This window comes from Mobula hypostoma, chromosome 2 (genome assembly GCF_963921235.1).
Source record: "Mobula hypostoma chromosome 2, sMobHyp1.1, whole genome shotgun sequence".
NCBI lineage: Eukaryota > Metazoa > Chordata > Chondrichthyes > Myliobatiformes > Myliobatidae > Mobula > Mobula hypostoma.
In genome coordinates this window covers 198,497,207-198,514,933 of record NC_086098.1, presented here as the reverse complement: position 1 = coordinate 198,514,933, position 17,727 = coordinate 198,497,207, and the positions used below count along the sequence as shown (strand labels likewise).

Genomic DNA, 17,727 nt, shown 5'->3' with positions numbered 1-17,727 from the left:
ATCTGTATGAACAGAATGCAAGGCAGGCTTTCCACTCTATCTTTGTACATGACAATAATAAACTCATACCAATTCAACAACTGCAACTCACACCTGCTATCCCCTGTCTGTGCTTTTTAAAAATGTGTAAATTTAGCATTATCATTTAGGAATCTATCAGTATCTATTGGCTGTACATTGGCTGCATCATGATTCTTAAATATTAGAGTAAGCAGAGTCCAACTTGTAGTCTGCTTAAAGAGGCAGGTTATTGTCGGCTGTAACAAATGACCTTAATACCCAGTTCAACGTCCACACATGCTGTAAATCTTAACAATTTGTTAAGTTCCCCTTAGACAACTAAAATGACAACCTGCTAAGATATTATTGAAGTGTAGCACAGTAGAAAAAAATGGCACCTGTACCATTCTGCTTTGGGAGGGAATCAAATTAGTTTTATAGTGTTTGGAGAATGTTATAATGTCACTAGCTTAGAACCAGTCTGTTAGCACAATATTGATAAATAAACAAAAAGATTATTTTTATTTGTGGTGATCAAATTAATCACACAAGCTTTTTTTTGTTATCTCAGCTCCCAAGAATGAATGTCAATATTTGTATTATCCAGTTTTCAGATTTCTTGAAAGGTTACATTTTTTATTTTCCATGCAAGAGATGTGTCTTCTAAAAAGCTGATTTTGTTTGCAGAACATGAGCCTGGCTATTTGCTCAAGATGTTTTTTTGTGGTTGCAGCTGTTGGACATGAAAATCTTTGTAGACACGGATTCAGATATTCGATTGGTACGACGCCTACGCAGAGATATTGCTGAGCGGGGGCGTGACATTGAAGGAGTTATCAAGCAGTACAGCAAATTTGTCAAGCCATCATTTGAGCAGTTCATTGAGCCAACAATGCGCCTGGCAGACATAGTTGTTCCACGAGGTAAAATCTATCAGATGCAGCATTATTTTAATGTATGAATTTCTTTAGTGTTCATTGAAAACCACCTTCAAGTTTTTCAATACATATAAAGTCAGTTAAAATCATGCAGGAATTCCATTATCCTTTTTAATATGATATTTTAACAATCATGGTGTGTTAAGTTCTTAAATTTACAAGTAACTAATTGTTGTTTCCTTTGTTCTACTCTCTCATATCATTTCACCTGTGTTAACAGACTTAAAATAAGTAGGCTAATGCTGGTGTTAATGTGGCAGTGATTTTTATAATACCCTGTTGGAAATCATCTTCTTTATCAAGTCAGCAGCATATGTACAGTTGCAGCTGTACATATGGTGACATCACAAGGCACTTTAGCAAATGTCAGATACTGAACAAGAAAGGCAGGGATGCTTGGTAGGCCAACATCTAAGAAAAAGGCATTTTGGAAGCTTTGAGGTAAAACATAATGTCATAAGTGGTTGAAGATGGTGCAACAGGAAATAAGATATAGGCTGGTGGAGAAAAGGGACTAGAGGAGAGCTAAGAGTTTTTGAAGTTTGGTCACGAACAATGTAATTGTCTTGACCTAACAAAGCAGTAGCCTTGATGGAACAACTTCAGAATGAGGCTTATTATAATATTGAGCCTGTAATATTGCTGAATGTGTACATCCAGCAACTGTACATTGCAAGTATCAACTGCTATATTTTGCAAGCTCTCGTATTCAAATAACTGTGACTGGTGAAGGATGAACGAACACATTGAATGCAAAGCTTGGGAAACTCGGAGTTAAATATTTCTAAAATTTTTGAAATATGAAATGGGTTTTTCACCAGCACTTTTACATCAAAATATTTAAACCCTGTCTGTAGGCAACAGGAAGAATGTAGTTGTTTTTAAATTGAATCTTACTTTGTGACATAATGCAGTCTAGACTTGGAAGTACCTGAGGAAGAATTTTGTTTGTGTGTTAAAGTAACATACCAGACCAAACCAACATCTATTTCAATATCAAATGGAAAAAGTTCACCCCAACTTCAAATTGACTTGTTAATTTTATTTTTGAAAGCCACTGCATCTGATTGGGAGCTGTGGCATGCAGACCTGAAGATCAGAAGTGCAGCTAAGTAATCCTCCAGTCTGCATTTCTGCTGCCTCCTGAACACCACAGTGATGATTACAGAGTAATTGAATAAACCGTAATACATCCCTTTTTAATTATGGCAAGAACAAATTTAATTTATCTTCCTGTGTGTTGTATTTGGTTTGCATCCAATTTAAATTTAAATTTTCTTATTAAGAGAGCTGGCAAGAATCTGGAATAAACAGAATTTTCTAGCCAAGAGTATGTTAGGGGTATTTCACCTGTGTGATTGACCAGAGCAGAAGATCAAGATCATATCTGAAATCCTTTTATGAAAGGCTTTTAATTGTTGCTTTGTGTGCATTTATTGGATATTTTTATTTTAATTACACGGAGAGATGGAAAAATTCATTCTCAATTCATATCAGTCCACATCCACTTGCAACAACCTATTTAAATGGATTGAATTCAGCAAAATGTGTGGAAACTCAAGTCATTTTAAATAAAGCCACTGATTTATCTTTGGCCCCTGGAAATACTTCTTAATTAATATTGATCTATTTTGTTCAATGCAACTTTTGATCTACAGTAAACAGTTATTGGTAAAACTGAGTTGCAGGCATTTTCTACCGGTGGGAATGCTTGTTCATTTATTGTGTGCTTAAAGGATATGTTACATTTAGAGTCTTTTGACAGCTACATCATGTGAATTTAATCCTGATTATTGGCTAGCAGTTTTGTCTCTATCCCTGATTATTATCTAAAACATTGCTCTTAAGTTTGACTTGTTGAATCATGTATCGGTGTAACCCTTAAGGTTGCTTTTTCCCACCTTTATAATGTTGCCTGACCCCATTTGTGCCTCATTCATCCCTTTGTTACATCTGGTGGTAATAGTGGTCTGAATGAGGCACGAGAGGGCTGCTGCTATTTTATGTGCTTCAGAACAACCTCCATCCTTCTACTCTGTAAACTGCAGTTATTTAGAAACTCTTCTTGAGCTTTAACCTGCGATGCTTTGTTAAAATGGGGAAAGTAATTTCATACATCTGTGCTGAAACCCTTACTTTTTTCGTCTCTATTCTTGACCTTGCCATTTTTCTCTTGCCTGTATAAATTTGAAAGCATCAGTCTGAGCTATTGGTGTCTCACTGTATGGTACTATTTCCCTGTAATTTTTGGGGAGTTAAATAACATATCCCTTTTAAAATTCTCACTTATTCAAATTTTTCCATTGTTTGCTCCTCATCTCCTTCAATTGCCCTCCCACATACCTGTACTCTTCCAAATTTGACTTCCATATCATCTCCAAATTAATCTACCAGTGGTGCCAAGATGTAACTTCTGGCATTCAATGAGATCTGTTTCTTGTAGAAGACTTCTCAATGCCTAGCTCTTTGATTAAGCTTTCAGGCATCAGCTTTGTGGCTTTGTTTGATACAAGTACAGTATTGTGTGAAGTGTCTTGGGATGCTTTGATCTGCCAAAGTTGTCACATAAACACAAATTGTTATTTTTGTATCAATAGCCCGGTTTTACCCTTATCCATGCAAAATGTTTCCCATATGGTGCAAAATCAGGTAATTACACTCACATAGAACAGTTTAATTATTTAATAAAATAAAATGCACATTACTGATGCACAATTTGAGACTTTGATTGCATTGTACTGTAGCTCTGTGGAACATACAGCATTCAGTCAAAAGTTGTTTTTGGAAATATCAAAGATTATTTTTAACACGCAATACCATTATTGTCCTTGCACTTAATGCTGTATCTATTGGTTTTATCTTCAGGAGGAGGGAATATGGTAGCCATCGACTTAATAGTCCAACATGTCCATAGTCAGCTGGAGGAGGTAAGTAGAATATATTTAGTGCAACTTTCTCAAAAAATCAAAAGATACTCTGAAATTATTTATTGTAGATATGGTTTAATGTGTTAAATTATAGATCATTGCAACTAGCTACAACCTGACCTTGGGTCCTCTTAACTGGAGATCATCACACAGAAATGTTTCACATAAAAATCAATCTACTGCTTTTCTTTTGCATTTAGCAAGGGGAGTTTTAAGAATGAAGTCAAATAGCTACAACGCAATCCGAATCCAAGAGGCTTTGCTTACTGATACACTTATTTTGCATGCACTAGAATCTGTAACGCTATCACTGCCATGTTCTGTTTGAGTACAAAACAAGTTTTATTTTGCTTTCACTGGATTCCTTTATGTGCTTTGTTCCTATTATTCACTTGTTGATTGTTGTTTCCCATTATAAACTTAAGCTGGTGGAAGTACAAACTGATGTATACTATATGCAAAATGCATAGATATTTTGAATACAATTGTCATTGCAAAAGGACACTGGTGTAATGTATAAGATGGCCCTTTTTAATGTCTGACCTTAAAATGCTACTAATTTCTAAGCTTAATTTTTTTGCTTATTTGCAATACATGCAACCAGAAATCTAATGCCTCACTTGATTTGGAGGAGGGTGTGATCAAACTTATGTTAAATCCCTTGAAGTATACCGTAAGCTTGTTGCTCATGAACGTTCTTGTGAAAGCAATGACTCTTCATCTCACGAGTTGAGGAAGAATGCATTTCACAGTCTTTAGACTTCTTGAAAATCAATTTCTTTTGGGGTTCGATAGGTCTTCTGATGGGAAGTGTTTAGTACATGACCCTAATTGAAAACATCTCTTTAAGTTTTCAGCTGGCACCAGAGATGCCACTATAGTGGCACACACTTGCATCTTTTCTAGGGGTGCAGTGCTAGAAGGCAGCCATAGGCGTGATGCCAATAAAATTACTTGGACTGTGACCTTAAAACCCTATTCCTATTTTGTGTCAACTACCAACCACTGACATTGCAGCAGATAGTTTTCAGAACCAAGATCCTCTGAAAGTGACAAGGTTGTAATGGAAACAGTTTGGCAGATCTCGTTTTGTTTTGTGTAGCTTCATAGGAGACTGATTCTTTGCATGTTCCTGGCTTGAATGTTAGGTGCAAGAGATAGCATATTAGATTTTAACGCTACTTACTTGATTTATAGAAAATGTATAGCCAGAATTGTCTTATGCTAAAGTACTACAATAAAACTCAATACTATGGAGCAATCACTTAAAAACTCAACTGAAACGAACACAAGATGAGAAACTTGTGTAGTCCATAATGATTACTTGGGTAGCCAATATAAATGAGGCTGCTATCAATTCTGGCTAATATCCCTCGTGGGAGACAAATCATCCAGTTGTTAAAGAACATTTGATTTCCCCAAACAGGACAGTGTGTTTCCCCAGTGGGGAAGCATTTGCATTAATTTGCGTCTTCTGATTCAATTCAGTTGACGGCTCATTTCTAGTTAAGCTACCTATTATTTCAGCACTGTGGGTTACTGTGAGGAAAGTTCCCTCCAATGTCATAAAGTTCTGTGTTGTCAGACTTGGAAGAAGAGAGTTCATGCAGCCTAAACTATCTTTCAAATGAAATTTCTTTCATGTCAGTTTAAGATGGATATAGCATACAAAATGCTATGGTGAGGAAATACTTGCTAACTTCTCACACATGAATAAACTGCCTCATGATATTCATTATTTATTGTATTTGCTGAAACAGTTTTTTTAAAAAAAAAGGTGCCAGCAAAAACGACCACAGAATGAGTGCCTTAGGTGTTGAATTTTCACTTTTTGCATTGATTGATAGAAAATAGTCATTTGGAAAATATTGCAAACACCCTTCATATTCATATTAATATTTTATTGTCATATAATTTAAGATATGCGTCAAATGCTGGATTTCTGGTTTCATGCTTGGATTAATTTGCATACTATTGTCTTAACTCGCCCAAATATTTTTTAAGACATGAATGTCAATACACAATAAAGTGATTTAATAACCAGCTGATTAAGTGAAGCATAATAAAGATTGAATTAGAATTCCTATTTTATCGATTTTGTTTCAAATTCAAATTAATATAAAACTACACAAAATTCCATAGTTTACTGGTAATATTACATTGATAATTTTAATTGGTCTTAAAATTGGCATCCTGTCTATATCAGTATTATTGTCAAGTATTGACAAAACTAGAAAGTGTGTCACTCTGATAGTGTAGCATTCTAGTGCTTGCATGCTACAGAGACTAACAGTTGATGGGTTTGGTGGAATAAAATGTGGTTTGTAGTATTAAATTTTCATTCAGTATATGCTGACCTTTATGCATATACCTTGAAGTTACAGCTTTGCTACGTGGTAACTTTCATTCATTTCATGCTTTTTTGATTTTTTAAAGGAACTTTGCGATAGACATCAAAGTCTTCATTGTTAATTCTCACCTTTTGAATGAAAATACAGGTAGATGTCAAATAAAAACAGCATCATTGAGGTGGTTTACCTTGCACTAATGATGCTAGTACAAACTCATTGTATGTTCAACCCATTTCAGCAATTGTAGATCATTAACTAAATTTCCATTGCATTGTAGAGGTGCCTTACCTGACCTTTTTTCTGCTGAATTTCCATTGTCAATTATATCAGAGAAGCTTTTCTGTCACGTTTTAGTTCTGTTGAATTATAAATTTATTGAAATTTACAGAATGTATAGCACTTTGTGTCAATAATTGTTTTTAAACTGCATAGCTGATGGTTAGATATTTCCCCGCATTACACCAATGTAGTTATTTAGTAAGCATGTCAGTATTTTTAATTAGTTTAGAGATTTCTGCAGATATTTTTCAATTAATTATGCAAATATTTTGACCTAATTATGCAGATTACATTTTTGGTATCAGGTGAGCGAGTCATAAGGAAATGTTCAACAAATTGGGCAATTCTTCTCAAACAGGAGAAGACAAAAGGGGCTTTGTGAGGTACATAAGATTCTGTGTAAATTGGAAATGGTAAATCCTGAATTCTGCTTACAGAGGAAGGCATGACTAAGGGTAAAGAAGGGGTTTGGGTTTGGACTGCTTTAAGACTGGCTAGCAACTATTTACTAATAGCCGGACTATTGTGAAGTTAGGCATATTCTGAAGTGGACAACTGCTGCAATAGGTAAAAAATGATGTGTAAGCTTCACTGCAAAATTAAGCTAGAGGGAAACAACAATCTTTCATATTTTGGAAGAATTAATAATTAATTCTTATTAATTATAAATATTAATTTGGAACTAATAGTGGAATTGAATGTATCTACAGCATATAAACAGATAGAGTGAGAGGGAATTTTCAAAGAGATCTGAGGGGTAACTGTATTTTTTTTTACAGAGCTTGGTACCTGGAACTCACTATTAAAGGAGGTAGTGGAATCAGGTACAATTACTACACGTAGGAGCCATTTAGACAGATAGCAAGGCACAGAAGGATATAACAGTAATGTGAGCACATGGAATCAGTATACAATAGATGATCAAAACATGGGCATGAATAGTATAGGATGAAGGACTGTATGACTGGCTCAATCATTTTGAAATTGTGACACGTTAAAATTTCCTGTGGTTCTATATATAAAAATGTGATAAGTTGCTAGGAGTTTATTATAACAGATTTATTTTAAATTGTAAGTATTTCCTGGTTTAAAAATAATTAAAATACAAACCTATTATAGTGCATGAAAATCAATCAATGTTTGTATTTGTCACAATCTTAAAAGAAAAAAGTTCCTATTGCTTGGAACAAAGTAAGGTTGCTTGCTGTTACTGTAAAGCTAGCGGTATTGAATGAATAGAAATTGTCACAGAACTTTAAAAAATTTGTTCCTTTTTGAGGCATCACTCCTTGAAGATGACCTGGATACTATGGAGGCTAGTGCCTGTGATGGAGTTTACAATTCTCTGCATTTGCAGCTTATCAGTTAAGGATGAATGACTATTGCTGATACCACTGCGATGTTCTGAGAAGTGAAAGATCTAGTATCGCTTACTTTAAACTGGGTTAATAATAAAGTGACATGAGATGAATAAATTTATTACCCTCTTCAGTTGCTGTAGAATACTTACTTAATCAGCTTATCACTGAAGCCCTGTTTGCTGATGACTGTGCCCTCATGGCCCACCAGGAGAACCACCTACAGACGACTGTTGACAAGTTCTCTGCAGCCTCAAAGCTGTTCGGCCTGACAATCAGCCTCGGTAAGACAGAAGTACTCCTACAATCTGCACCAAACAGTCACCCTCCTCAGCCATGCATCACCATCGACGGCACTGTCTGAAGAATGTGGAGAGCTTCAAGTATCTAGGAAGTACCATCTCCAGTGACGGATCCCTCGACAAAGAGATCATAGCAAGGATCCAGAAAGCCAGCCAGGCACTCGGGAAACTCCGTGTCAAAGTTCTGGAGCACGAAGACACTCAGCTTTCAACCAAGCTCTGGGTGTACAAGGCTGTGGTCCTCACCCCTCTCCTGTACAGGTGTGAAACCTGGACCCTGTACTGCAGGCATATCAAACAGCTGGAGCAGTTTCACACACGCTCTCTGCGGTTGATCATGAGGATTCGATAGCAGGATTGAATCACCAACCAGGAAGTCCTTGACAGAGCCAACAACACAAGCATTGAGACAAGGATCCTCCAGGCCCAGCTATGCTGAACTGGCCCTGTAATCCACATGGGTGAAACAGGAATCCCCAGGCAGCTGCTCTACGGTGAGCTTGAGCATGGCAGGGTCGCCCCAAAAAAAGATTCAAAGACGATCTGAAATCGTACATCAAATGGGCAGACCTCCAGCCTCGACAACTGGAGGAGTCCGCAGCCAACAGGGCTGCGTGGTGCGCCCTGACCAGAAAAGCTGCATCTGACTGAGGATGACCGAAATCAGTGCCTTGCAGCAGCTAGAGACTGACGCCACAAAGCTGTGTATGCATCTGTGCTAACAACCGCCATTCCATGTCCAACCTGCAACCGCATGTGTGCTTTGGCCTTCGGCCTCCGAAGCCACATGCGTATCCACGGATGACTGCGCAATGTTTAGTCTTCCTCGGACCCCGAGAGACAACCACCAATAATTGAAATGTTGCTAAAGCCCTCCACTGCCACACCTTAGCCTAATCTTTATATCATACTGTATATCCCCAAATGATTTCAGGCCCTCCCTGAACCTTTTGCTGGATTCCTGAAGTATACAAATTGAACTTTAAATCATTGATTATTATCATAGGAACAACATGAATTTTGTTGAAATGTGTATTTGGGATGTGGGCTTTGCTGGTAATCCCCATCTCTGTTACCATTTGATATTTGTCCTTGAACTGGTGGTGAGTAGCAACTTTGAACTGCTGCTGTCCATGGACTTTAATTATTGAGTAGTTAGCTTACTAACTTAAAACCATCCTGCAAAGAAGATTGCACTGTTGTTTGAAGAACCACGTGCAAGTTTGGATGCTGAATGTGTTTAGTTTTCACAGTGCAGCACCATCTAGTGTCAGACGCAGATATTAGGCATTTCCTTCCTTTTGTTTATTTGCCGTGTATATTTGCTAATTTTATTGCATTATTTGTTTGCATCTAGTGTTACTATCAACAGAGTAGTAATGAGGAAATGAAATGTTGTAGTGTTGCAAGTATATGTAGTGGTGCTCTCTGAACACGTGGGAAGTGCAAGTGGGGCTGAGGGTTTGGCTCTTGTCCCAGTCTTATCTACTGTGTAGTCAATATCTATTGATGTGCCAACCAATAGATTGGAGGTGTGGTAGGATAAAACCAACGGTGCATTTTTCAGCAAAAACCAAAGCAAACAGGATTTATTTATAAACACGAGAAAGTCTGCAGAGGTTGGAAATCCAAAGCAACACACACAACATGCTGGAGGAACTCAGCAGATCAAGCAGCATCAAGGGAAATGAATGAACAGTTGACGGTTTGGGTCGAGACCCTTCTTCAGGACTGAGAAGGACGCCAGAATATAAAGGTGGGATTCTGGCATCTTCCCTCTTTCTTGTCAGTCCTGAAGAAGGGTCTTGGCTGGAAACGTCAACCGTTTATTCATTTCCATAGATGCTGCCTGATCTGCTGAGTTCCTCCAGCTTTTTGTGTATGTTGCTTAGGGTTTATTTATAGACAATTTAGTGTGTCTGTAAATTATAAGAAAAGAATTCTGACGTAACAACTGTTGCAGTTGCAGTGGTTACTCTGGAATGATTGCTAAGTATCATGCATAATTATTTCTCCTCTGGCTGGAACAATAGTGTCACTAGATGCAACTATCTTTTTTTTTGTGTGTAACCAGATGTTGATGCCTTCTGACCTTCCTGTCCTTTATGGTTTTGACTCTGGGAGAGATCAGAGCTGAGGCGTAAAGAGCACTGTGAGGATAGAAAGATTTGATTAAGTATTTCATTGACCTTCCAGGACTGCCAGGCAGACACTGGTAAATCAAAAGCAATATCTCATGAATGCGGGAAATCTGAAATAAGAGGGAATGCAGGAAACACACAGCAGATTAGTCAGCAGCCGTGAAGAGAGGAAACCTAGTTAAAACTTGAAGTTGATGACTTTTCCTCTGCCAGGATGGTAAGATTATATTACCTCGCATGTGCCAATAGTTCCTGGAACAAAATGGTCAAGGTTTCCTCTACAGTGTTCCAAAAGGAACATTGCAAGTGGAACCTCTATAACAGAAGTAAAAGTCAGGTGTATCAGTACTACTGTGGAGTAAAGGGAATTAGAGGCATGAGAGAAGAGTTGGCCAAAACTGATTGGAAAAGAACACTGGCAGGGATGACGGCAGAGGAGCAATGGCTGGAGCAACTCTAGGAGCAATTTGGAAGGCACAGTATATACACATCTGAAAGGGGAAGAAGTACTCTAAAGGCAAGATGGAACAACTGGGGCTATCAAGAAAATTCAAAGCCAAAATAAAAGCCAAAGAGAGGGCATATAAAGGCATCCGTTAGTCTTGCGAGACCACGGATCTGCGCCTGGAAAGTCTTCACTCTCCAGGGCGCAGGCCTGGGCAAGGATGTATAGAAGACCAGCAGTTGCCCATGCTGCAAGTCTCCCCTCTCCAGAACACCAATGTTGTCCAAGGGAAGGGCATTAGGACCCATATAGCTTGGCACCAGTGTCATCGCAGAGCAATGTGTGATTAAGTGCCTTGCTCAAGGACACAACACATGTTGCCTCGGCTGGGGCTCGAACTCACGACGTTCAGGTCGCTAGTCCAATGCCTTAACCACTTGGCCACGTGCATATAATAGAGGGAAAATTGGTGGGAACTTAAAGGATTGGGAAGCTTTTAAAAACCAACAGAAGGTAACTAAAAAAAGTTGTTAAGAAGATAAAGATGGAATATGAAAGTAGGTTAGCCTATAATATTAAAGAGGATAACAAAAGTTTCTTCAGAAACATAGAGTGTAAAAGTGAGGCGAGAGTGGATATCGGACTGCTGAAAAACTATGTTGGAGAGGTAGAAATAGGGGACAAGGAAATGGAAGATGAACTGAATAAGTATTTTGCACCAGTCTTCTTTGTGGAAGACGCAGTATGGTGGAAGTTCGAGGTGTCAGGGGTCATGAGGTTTGTGAAGTTACCATTACTAGAGAGAAGGTTCCTGGGAAACTGAGAACTCTGAAAGTAGGTAAGTTGCCTAGATCACAAGATGTACACCCCAGGCTTCTGAAAGAGGTGGCTGAAGAGATTGTGGAGGCATTAGTAATGATCTTTAAAGAATCACTATTTTCTGGATTGGTTATTGCAAATGTCACTCCACTCTTCAAGAAGGGAGAGACGCAGAAGAAAAAAATCTATAGGCCAGTTAGCTGACCTCAGTGGTAGGGGAAAATGGTGGAGTCATTTGTTAAGGATGTGGTTATGGAGTACTTGGTGACACAGGACAGGACAGGACAAAGCCAACGTGGTTTCCTCAAGGGAACATCTTGTCTGACAAATCTTTTGCAATTCTTTGAAGAAACAACAAGCAGGATAGACAAAGGAGAATCAGTTGATGTTGTGTATTTGGATTTTCAGAAGGCCTTTGACAAGATGCCACATGTGAGGCTGCTTAACAAGCTACGAGCCCATGGTATTACAGGAAAGAATCTGGCATGGATAAAGCAGTGATTGATTGGCAGGAGGCAAAGAGAGGGAATAAAGGTAGCCTTTTCTGGTTGGCTGCCGGTAACTGGTATGGTCCACAAGGGTCTGTGTTAGGACTGATTCTTGTTACATTATATACAAGTGATTTGGTTGATGGAATTGATGGCTTTGTTGCAAAGTTTCCAGATGATATAAAGATAGCTGGAGGGGCAGGTAGTTTTGAGGAAGTAGAGAGGCAGACGGAATACAGTGTCAGGAAGTATATCGTCATGCACTTCGGTGGAAGAAATGAAAGTTGATTACTTTCTAAATGGAGAGAAAATACAAAAAAAAAACTGAGGTGCAATGGGACTTGGGAGTGCTTGTGCAGGATTCCCTATAGGTTAATGCATACAAAATGCTGGAGGAACTCAGCAGGTCAGACAGCATCTATGGGAAAAAAAAGTACAGTTGATGTTTTGGGCCTAGATTCCCTAAAGGTTAATTTGCAGGCTGAGTTTGTGGTGAGGAAGGCAAATATAAAGTTGGCATTCATTTCAGGAGGACTAGAATATAAAAACAAAAATGTAATGTTGAAAATTTATGAAGCATTGGTGTGAGAGTTCTTTTGGGCCCCTTAGAAAAGATGTGCTGAAACTGGCGAGGGTTTAAAAGAGGTTCACGAAAATGATTCCAGGTTTGAATGGCTTGTCATATGAAGAGTGTTTGATGGCTCTGGGCCTGTATTCACTGGAATTCAGAAGTATGAGAGGTGACCTCATTGAAACTATTGAATGAGAAAGGCCTTGATGGGAACTCAAGGACTCCATATAATACAGTATTTGTATAACTAATCTTGTTTTCATTAGGGAAAAAGCAGGTTTTAGGAGGACATGTCAGTAATGTGTAAAATAATAGAGATAATTGGAATCATAATCTGCTTACTGTTGATGTGTAAGACCTTTAAATATGCCACTGCATTAAAACTAAACAACTATGTTGCAATAGAGCTGAATATTGCACTTGTATTTAATCAATTTAAGCGTCAAGCCAGATTGAAAATGTCAAGCTGTCAGGACTCGAGGTGAAGGATGGGCCAGTTCAGCTCGCTGCTCTATAAAGTTTACACAGCTCTGTGCTGAACTGAGGCCGTGGCCTACAACTAACGGGCTCCTGAATTGGTTGCAGTGATGCCTGGCTTCATGTCTGTGAATTCACTTCGTGAACTTCAGTTCTGAATGCCTTTTGCTTACTTTTGTTGTTTGCGTGATTTGCTTTTTTTTTTCTCTGCACGTTGGGTATTTGTCACTCTTCATTTTTTTTTTAATGGGTTCTATTAGCTTTCTTTGTTTTGTGGCTGCCTGTAAGGAGATGAAGCTCACGGTTGTATAAAGTATACATACTTTGATCATAAATATACTTTGAACATTAATCAACTTCATTTATGGTCTTACTAAATATGTGAATGCTTTTAAAAATTAACAAGATCAAAAGATCATCTTCATTAAAGAGTAGATACATCGCTTTAAGAGGAATACCAGCTCAGAAGTTATATCAACAAAATAAATAACTTTGATTTCGTGTATTATCAGTCATAGAATGAGTGACAGAGAATTGTTAAGCATTTAGCCCAATTAAATGTAGTAAATTATTGGTGATCACAAGATTTTATCCATAGCCAATTGTGATTGGTAACTGGAGAAGTTAGTATTAAGACTGAAAGTATTGTTGAGTCGAAGCAGAATATACCAAAAAACTTGTCAAACAGGTGTGGAAATCTTTGCAAGTTATATTTCTCAGAAATCTACAATTTACTGGTGAACAATTTCAATAAGGTATTGAGACTAAAGATGAGAGTAGTCTCTTGAGTGGTAGGGAAATAACTCTATTAATAATGCTTCCAGAGAATTTTCTTGATCAAATTTCAGTTTAAAGAAAAGAGCAGCTGATATAAATAGATCAAGAACTCATGAATATAAAAATGATTTAAAGGAGGTGCTAAGTGCTCGAATTCAGTAAGCAACATGGGAGGAAAAATAAGATCATCATTATATATTAAAGAGCAGAAGAGATGGGAATGAGTTAGCAGTTAAACCAACATCATATTCATGTCACCACGTATATTTAGGGACACCATAAATTAAGTTGATTAAATATGAATTGTAAAATACAGTGTGTGGTTTAGTTTTAATGTAGAAACCAATGTACAGACACATATTTACATATTTGCCATTTTGGTGCCATAATTTGACATGACAATAGATTATTATGCCTATATTCATAATACCAATTGGTTCCAATTTAACTAATCAGAACCTTGTATAGTTAACAGCATGTGTTAGGCAGGCTGGAAAGATTTGGTTCTAAGCTAAAGTCTCTAGTTGTTGCAATTTAATTATCGCTGTAAAATGAGTTTATGAATTTAAAACCATTACACTAAGGAAGGTTCTGTTATTGGTAGAACATTAGTTTTCATAATCAAAGAAACAGTATATGTTTTCAGTTACCTCCAGATCCTTAGCTGTTCTGTCATGTAGTTGACATTGTTACCTTACAAATTGAGGAGAACTTGTGGGAAAATCTGGTTTTCATTGATAATATCAGCACCATAGATAGAATTGTGTATTAGGGAAAGTAACATCCAAAATTAAAGCAAAGAACCTCGAAGTAAAGAATATCAGTCATCTGTAAAGTAGAATAGTGATAAATCAGATTAAAAGTGATGCTTTTCCATGATTAGACAGGTTTACGAATGTGGGAAAGGGAGAAATGTACTTTTGGTATTTCCTCTATTTAAATCCTGCTGGCATGGGGGTCCTAGAAAATCAAGTACCCAAACTGGCAGATAGGATTTTAAACAAATAAAGAGTTGGTGAGGTCACTTAGTTTACATTTGAGCATTGAAAACTGTAGAACAGAGCAGCGACTGGGGAGAAAGTAGGCAAAGCTGGGCAGGAAGCTTTCAACGGTTTAGTGAAGATGACTCAAAAAGAGGGTGGCCTAGAAACTGAGTATTGCTATAAAAGTCGAGTTACTGGTCTCCATCCTGTGTTGCTGATGATGATTTCAGATTGTGGGCCTACCACAAGAAACTTCAATAGTGATGGAAAATTTTGGTCCCAGACACCACCGAAACACTAACACCCATTTTCCTCTTCATGTTTCACCAACACGGTGAGGCTCGGGCCAAGAGGGGCTGTGCAGTAATAGGACAGCAGCCAGTGGTCTGATTAGTGGCGTAGCAGGTCATGGGGACGTTGATGGTGCGGTCAAAACCTGTGCAGGTTGACAATTAGCTTGTCACCGATCAGTACTTGTTTGCTGGGGGCAGAGGCAGAGCTGGGTTTCATGTGGAGTTTCCCCTTGGTGCAGAAATTGTTCTAGATGGGTGTAGGGATGGGGCAGAAAATGCAGAGAGTTGGGCCATTGGCTGATTGGGTTTTTTTTAGATTGGAACAGTTGGGTACCCAGCAATGATGATTCCTAATAAATCACAACCAAAATTCCTGCTCATGACAGGAGCACTACATTGGGAATGATGCTTACAAGGGAATGGCTGACACACCTCAGTATATCCTGAGATAAACTCTGTGCAATGATGTTATTTGATTTGTTGTTGTGTGCAAGTGTCAATCATGCAAATAGGGCCTGCTTATGTTTCCAAAGTGAAGTGAAGCAACCTGGACATGTTCATTATTTTTTATTGGCCTAGAAAAAAGTCAACTTTGAATTGCACAATGCTGAAATAGACAGTGATAGGTGGTTGAAGGCATTGAGCCCATCTCCTCTGTCAGTGGATACACTTTCCATTCAAATTGACACTTATACCTGCCATTTTCTTGTAAGCAGTTTTACACAAATATTTCAGAGGCAATTTATAATGTTCACATAATTCAAAAGCAATGTCCAGTAATGGTGCTTTGACCTTATGTCTAGTGTAAAATACATGCTTGTTACAAATCCTCAAATGAAAATCAGACTGAAGCTTTGTGGCTTGAGATCCACAAAGAATGCCTAGAATATGTCTGAATGTTAAAGGCTGGAATGGAAAAAGCAAACAGATCATCATATTATACCTAAAAATAAAGAATTGACAGGCATGTTGAATGGTTAATTTGGATTAGTATTTACAATGGCAAAAGATAATGTCATTCCAGGTGTTCCCATAATAATATTTTGTCATTTGAGAATTCACCAAAGTTACTGTAATAGCAATGAATGAAATATGGCAATAAAGACTAAGGAGTCCTCAATGCCAATTGATTTTAAAGGAAGGAGATGATAATATCATCGGATATCTGCAAAGTTCTCTCAGTTGGAGAACCTTTTCTTTTAGTTAGAAAACTCTGCATGTCACACTGCTTATTCAAGAGAGGCGAGGGGTGGGATCTAGGGAATTGTGGATTATTTATCCTAACATCTGTTGTTGATGATTTTCTAGAATTTATAATTAACAAGTGTGACTGAAGACCCTGAATATTTTCAGTTCATCCGAAAGATTCTATAAGTATTTGTAACAGGCCTGATAAGCGGAATTACATTTATTTTTGAAGAGGTGACAGGTTGAGGACAGGAGAATGGTAGTTACAGAGTTCGGGCAAGCAAATAGAAATTACTTCTTAAGAAGATGATAGTGAAAGGAAAAGATTAATCAAAATAATTGACCTCACTAAGAAATGAGCTCTGCATCTCAAGCAAAATGAACAAACACCAGAAGTATTAATGGTTTAAGCTGATAAGCAAACTGTGGCAACTGGCTTTGAAGACAGACAAAGGCAATCTATTTTGGAACTATACTGTATCAAAGCTGGGAATAGTGAAGACCAAATGAGATTTGGAGATTCTTGTACACACGTCAGTAAAAAGTCATGAACTGATGCAGTGATGAAGTACCTAAAGAGACAGTGTTTAGAGTGGGGGCTGGTGGAACCATCAGAAGGAAAGGAGTGATTGGGTTGGCACAGATATATATGATTAGAACACGTCCAAATTACACGTAGTGTTTGGAACAATATCCAGGAAAAAAAGTTTTGAGAATAAAAATAATTGCATTTGATGAAATCAGAAAATTAAGGGATAATTTAATTTTTTTATGAGATTAAAGAGAACTGTTAGGGCTGATGGGCAGAAACTACAGCTGATGTCTTTAGTTGGGGAACATGAGCTAAAAGTTATAGCTAGTTTTTTTCTGTAGAACAGATATGAAACAATTTAACTTGCAGAAGGAAGAAAGGCTAAGGAACTCTTGATAGTTGAATTCATTCAAGATGGAGACTTCTTGGATATAAAGTATTTTGGAAGTGGTGTTGATGTAGATATAGCCATGGCCTATTCCTGATACTTTACAAGGACAGGATATTCTAGAAGATGGGGATCTGTTTGAAAGTTGCATTTTTGCAGCAAATAAGGGTTCCAAAATTTAAGACAAATATTCAAGTCTCCCGGTCTTTCCAGTGCTACAAAAAATTTACCAGCCCAGTATAATCAAATTGTTGACATTCATGGCTTAGGTGATTTACTTACACAAAGTCTGAACAGTTTTACTTGTAAAATTGCAACAAAAGTTAACCTCATCTTTTCGGATCAGTGCTTTTGTTCTGCCAGATAATTTCTGTTAATTTTCACCCACTTGCAAGGGTGTCAGAGTTCAAAGTTACCTGTTATCTCCAGAACATGCCAGCATTTCCATAAGTAGCAAAGTATGGAGAATA

The 17,727-nt window shown here is 37.7% G+C and overlaps 1 protein-coding gene across 4 annotated transcripts in view; it reads left to right on the top strand.

Annotated features, from left to right (window-relative positions):
• The window catches only part of LOC134342792 (uridine-cytidine kinase-like 1), a 134,870-nt gene that overhangs the window by 80,675 nt on the left and 36,468 nt on the right, over window positions 1–17,727 (top strand). For all 4 annotated transcript variants that reach the window (XM_063041372.1, XM_063041371.1, XM_063041373.1 and 1 more), the window contains exons 6-7: window positions 734–923; window positions 3,804–3,865. In XM_063041372.1, coding sequence (XP_062897442.1) covers window positions 734–923; window positions 3,804–3,865 — 252 coding nt within the window. The remainder of the gene's footprint in view (window positions 1–733; window positions 924–3,803; window positions 3,866–17,727) is intronic.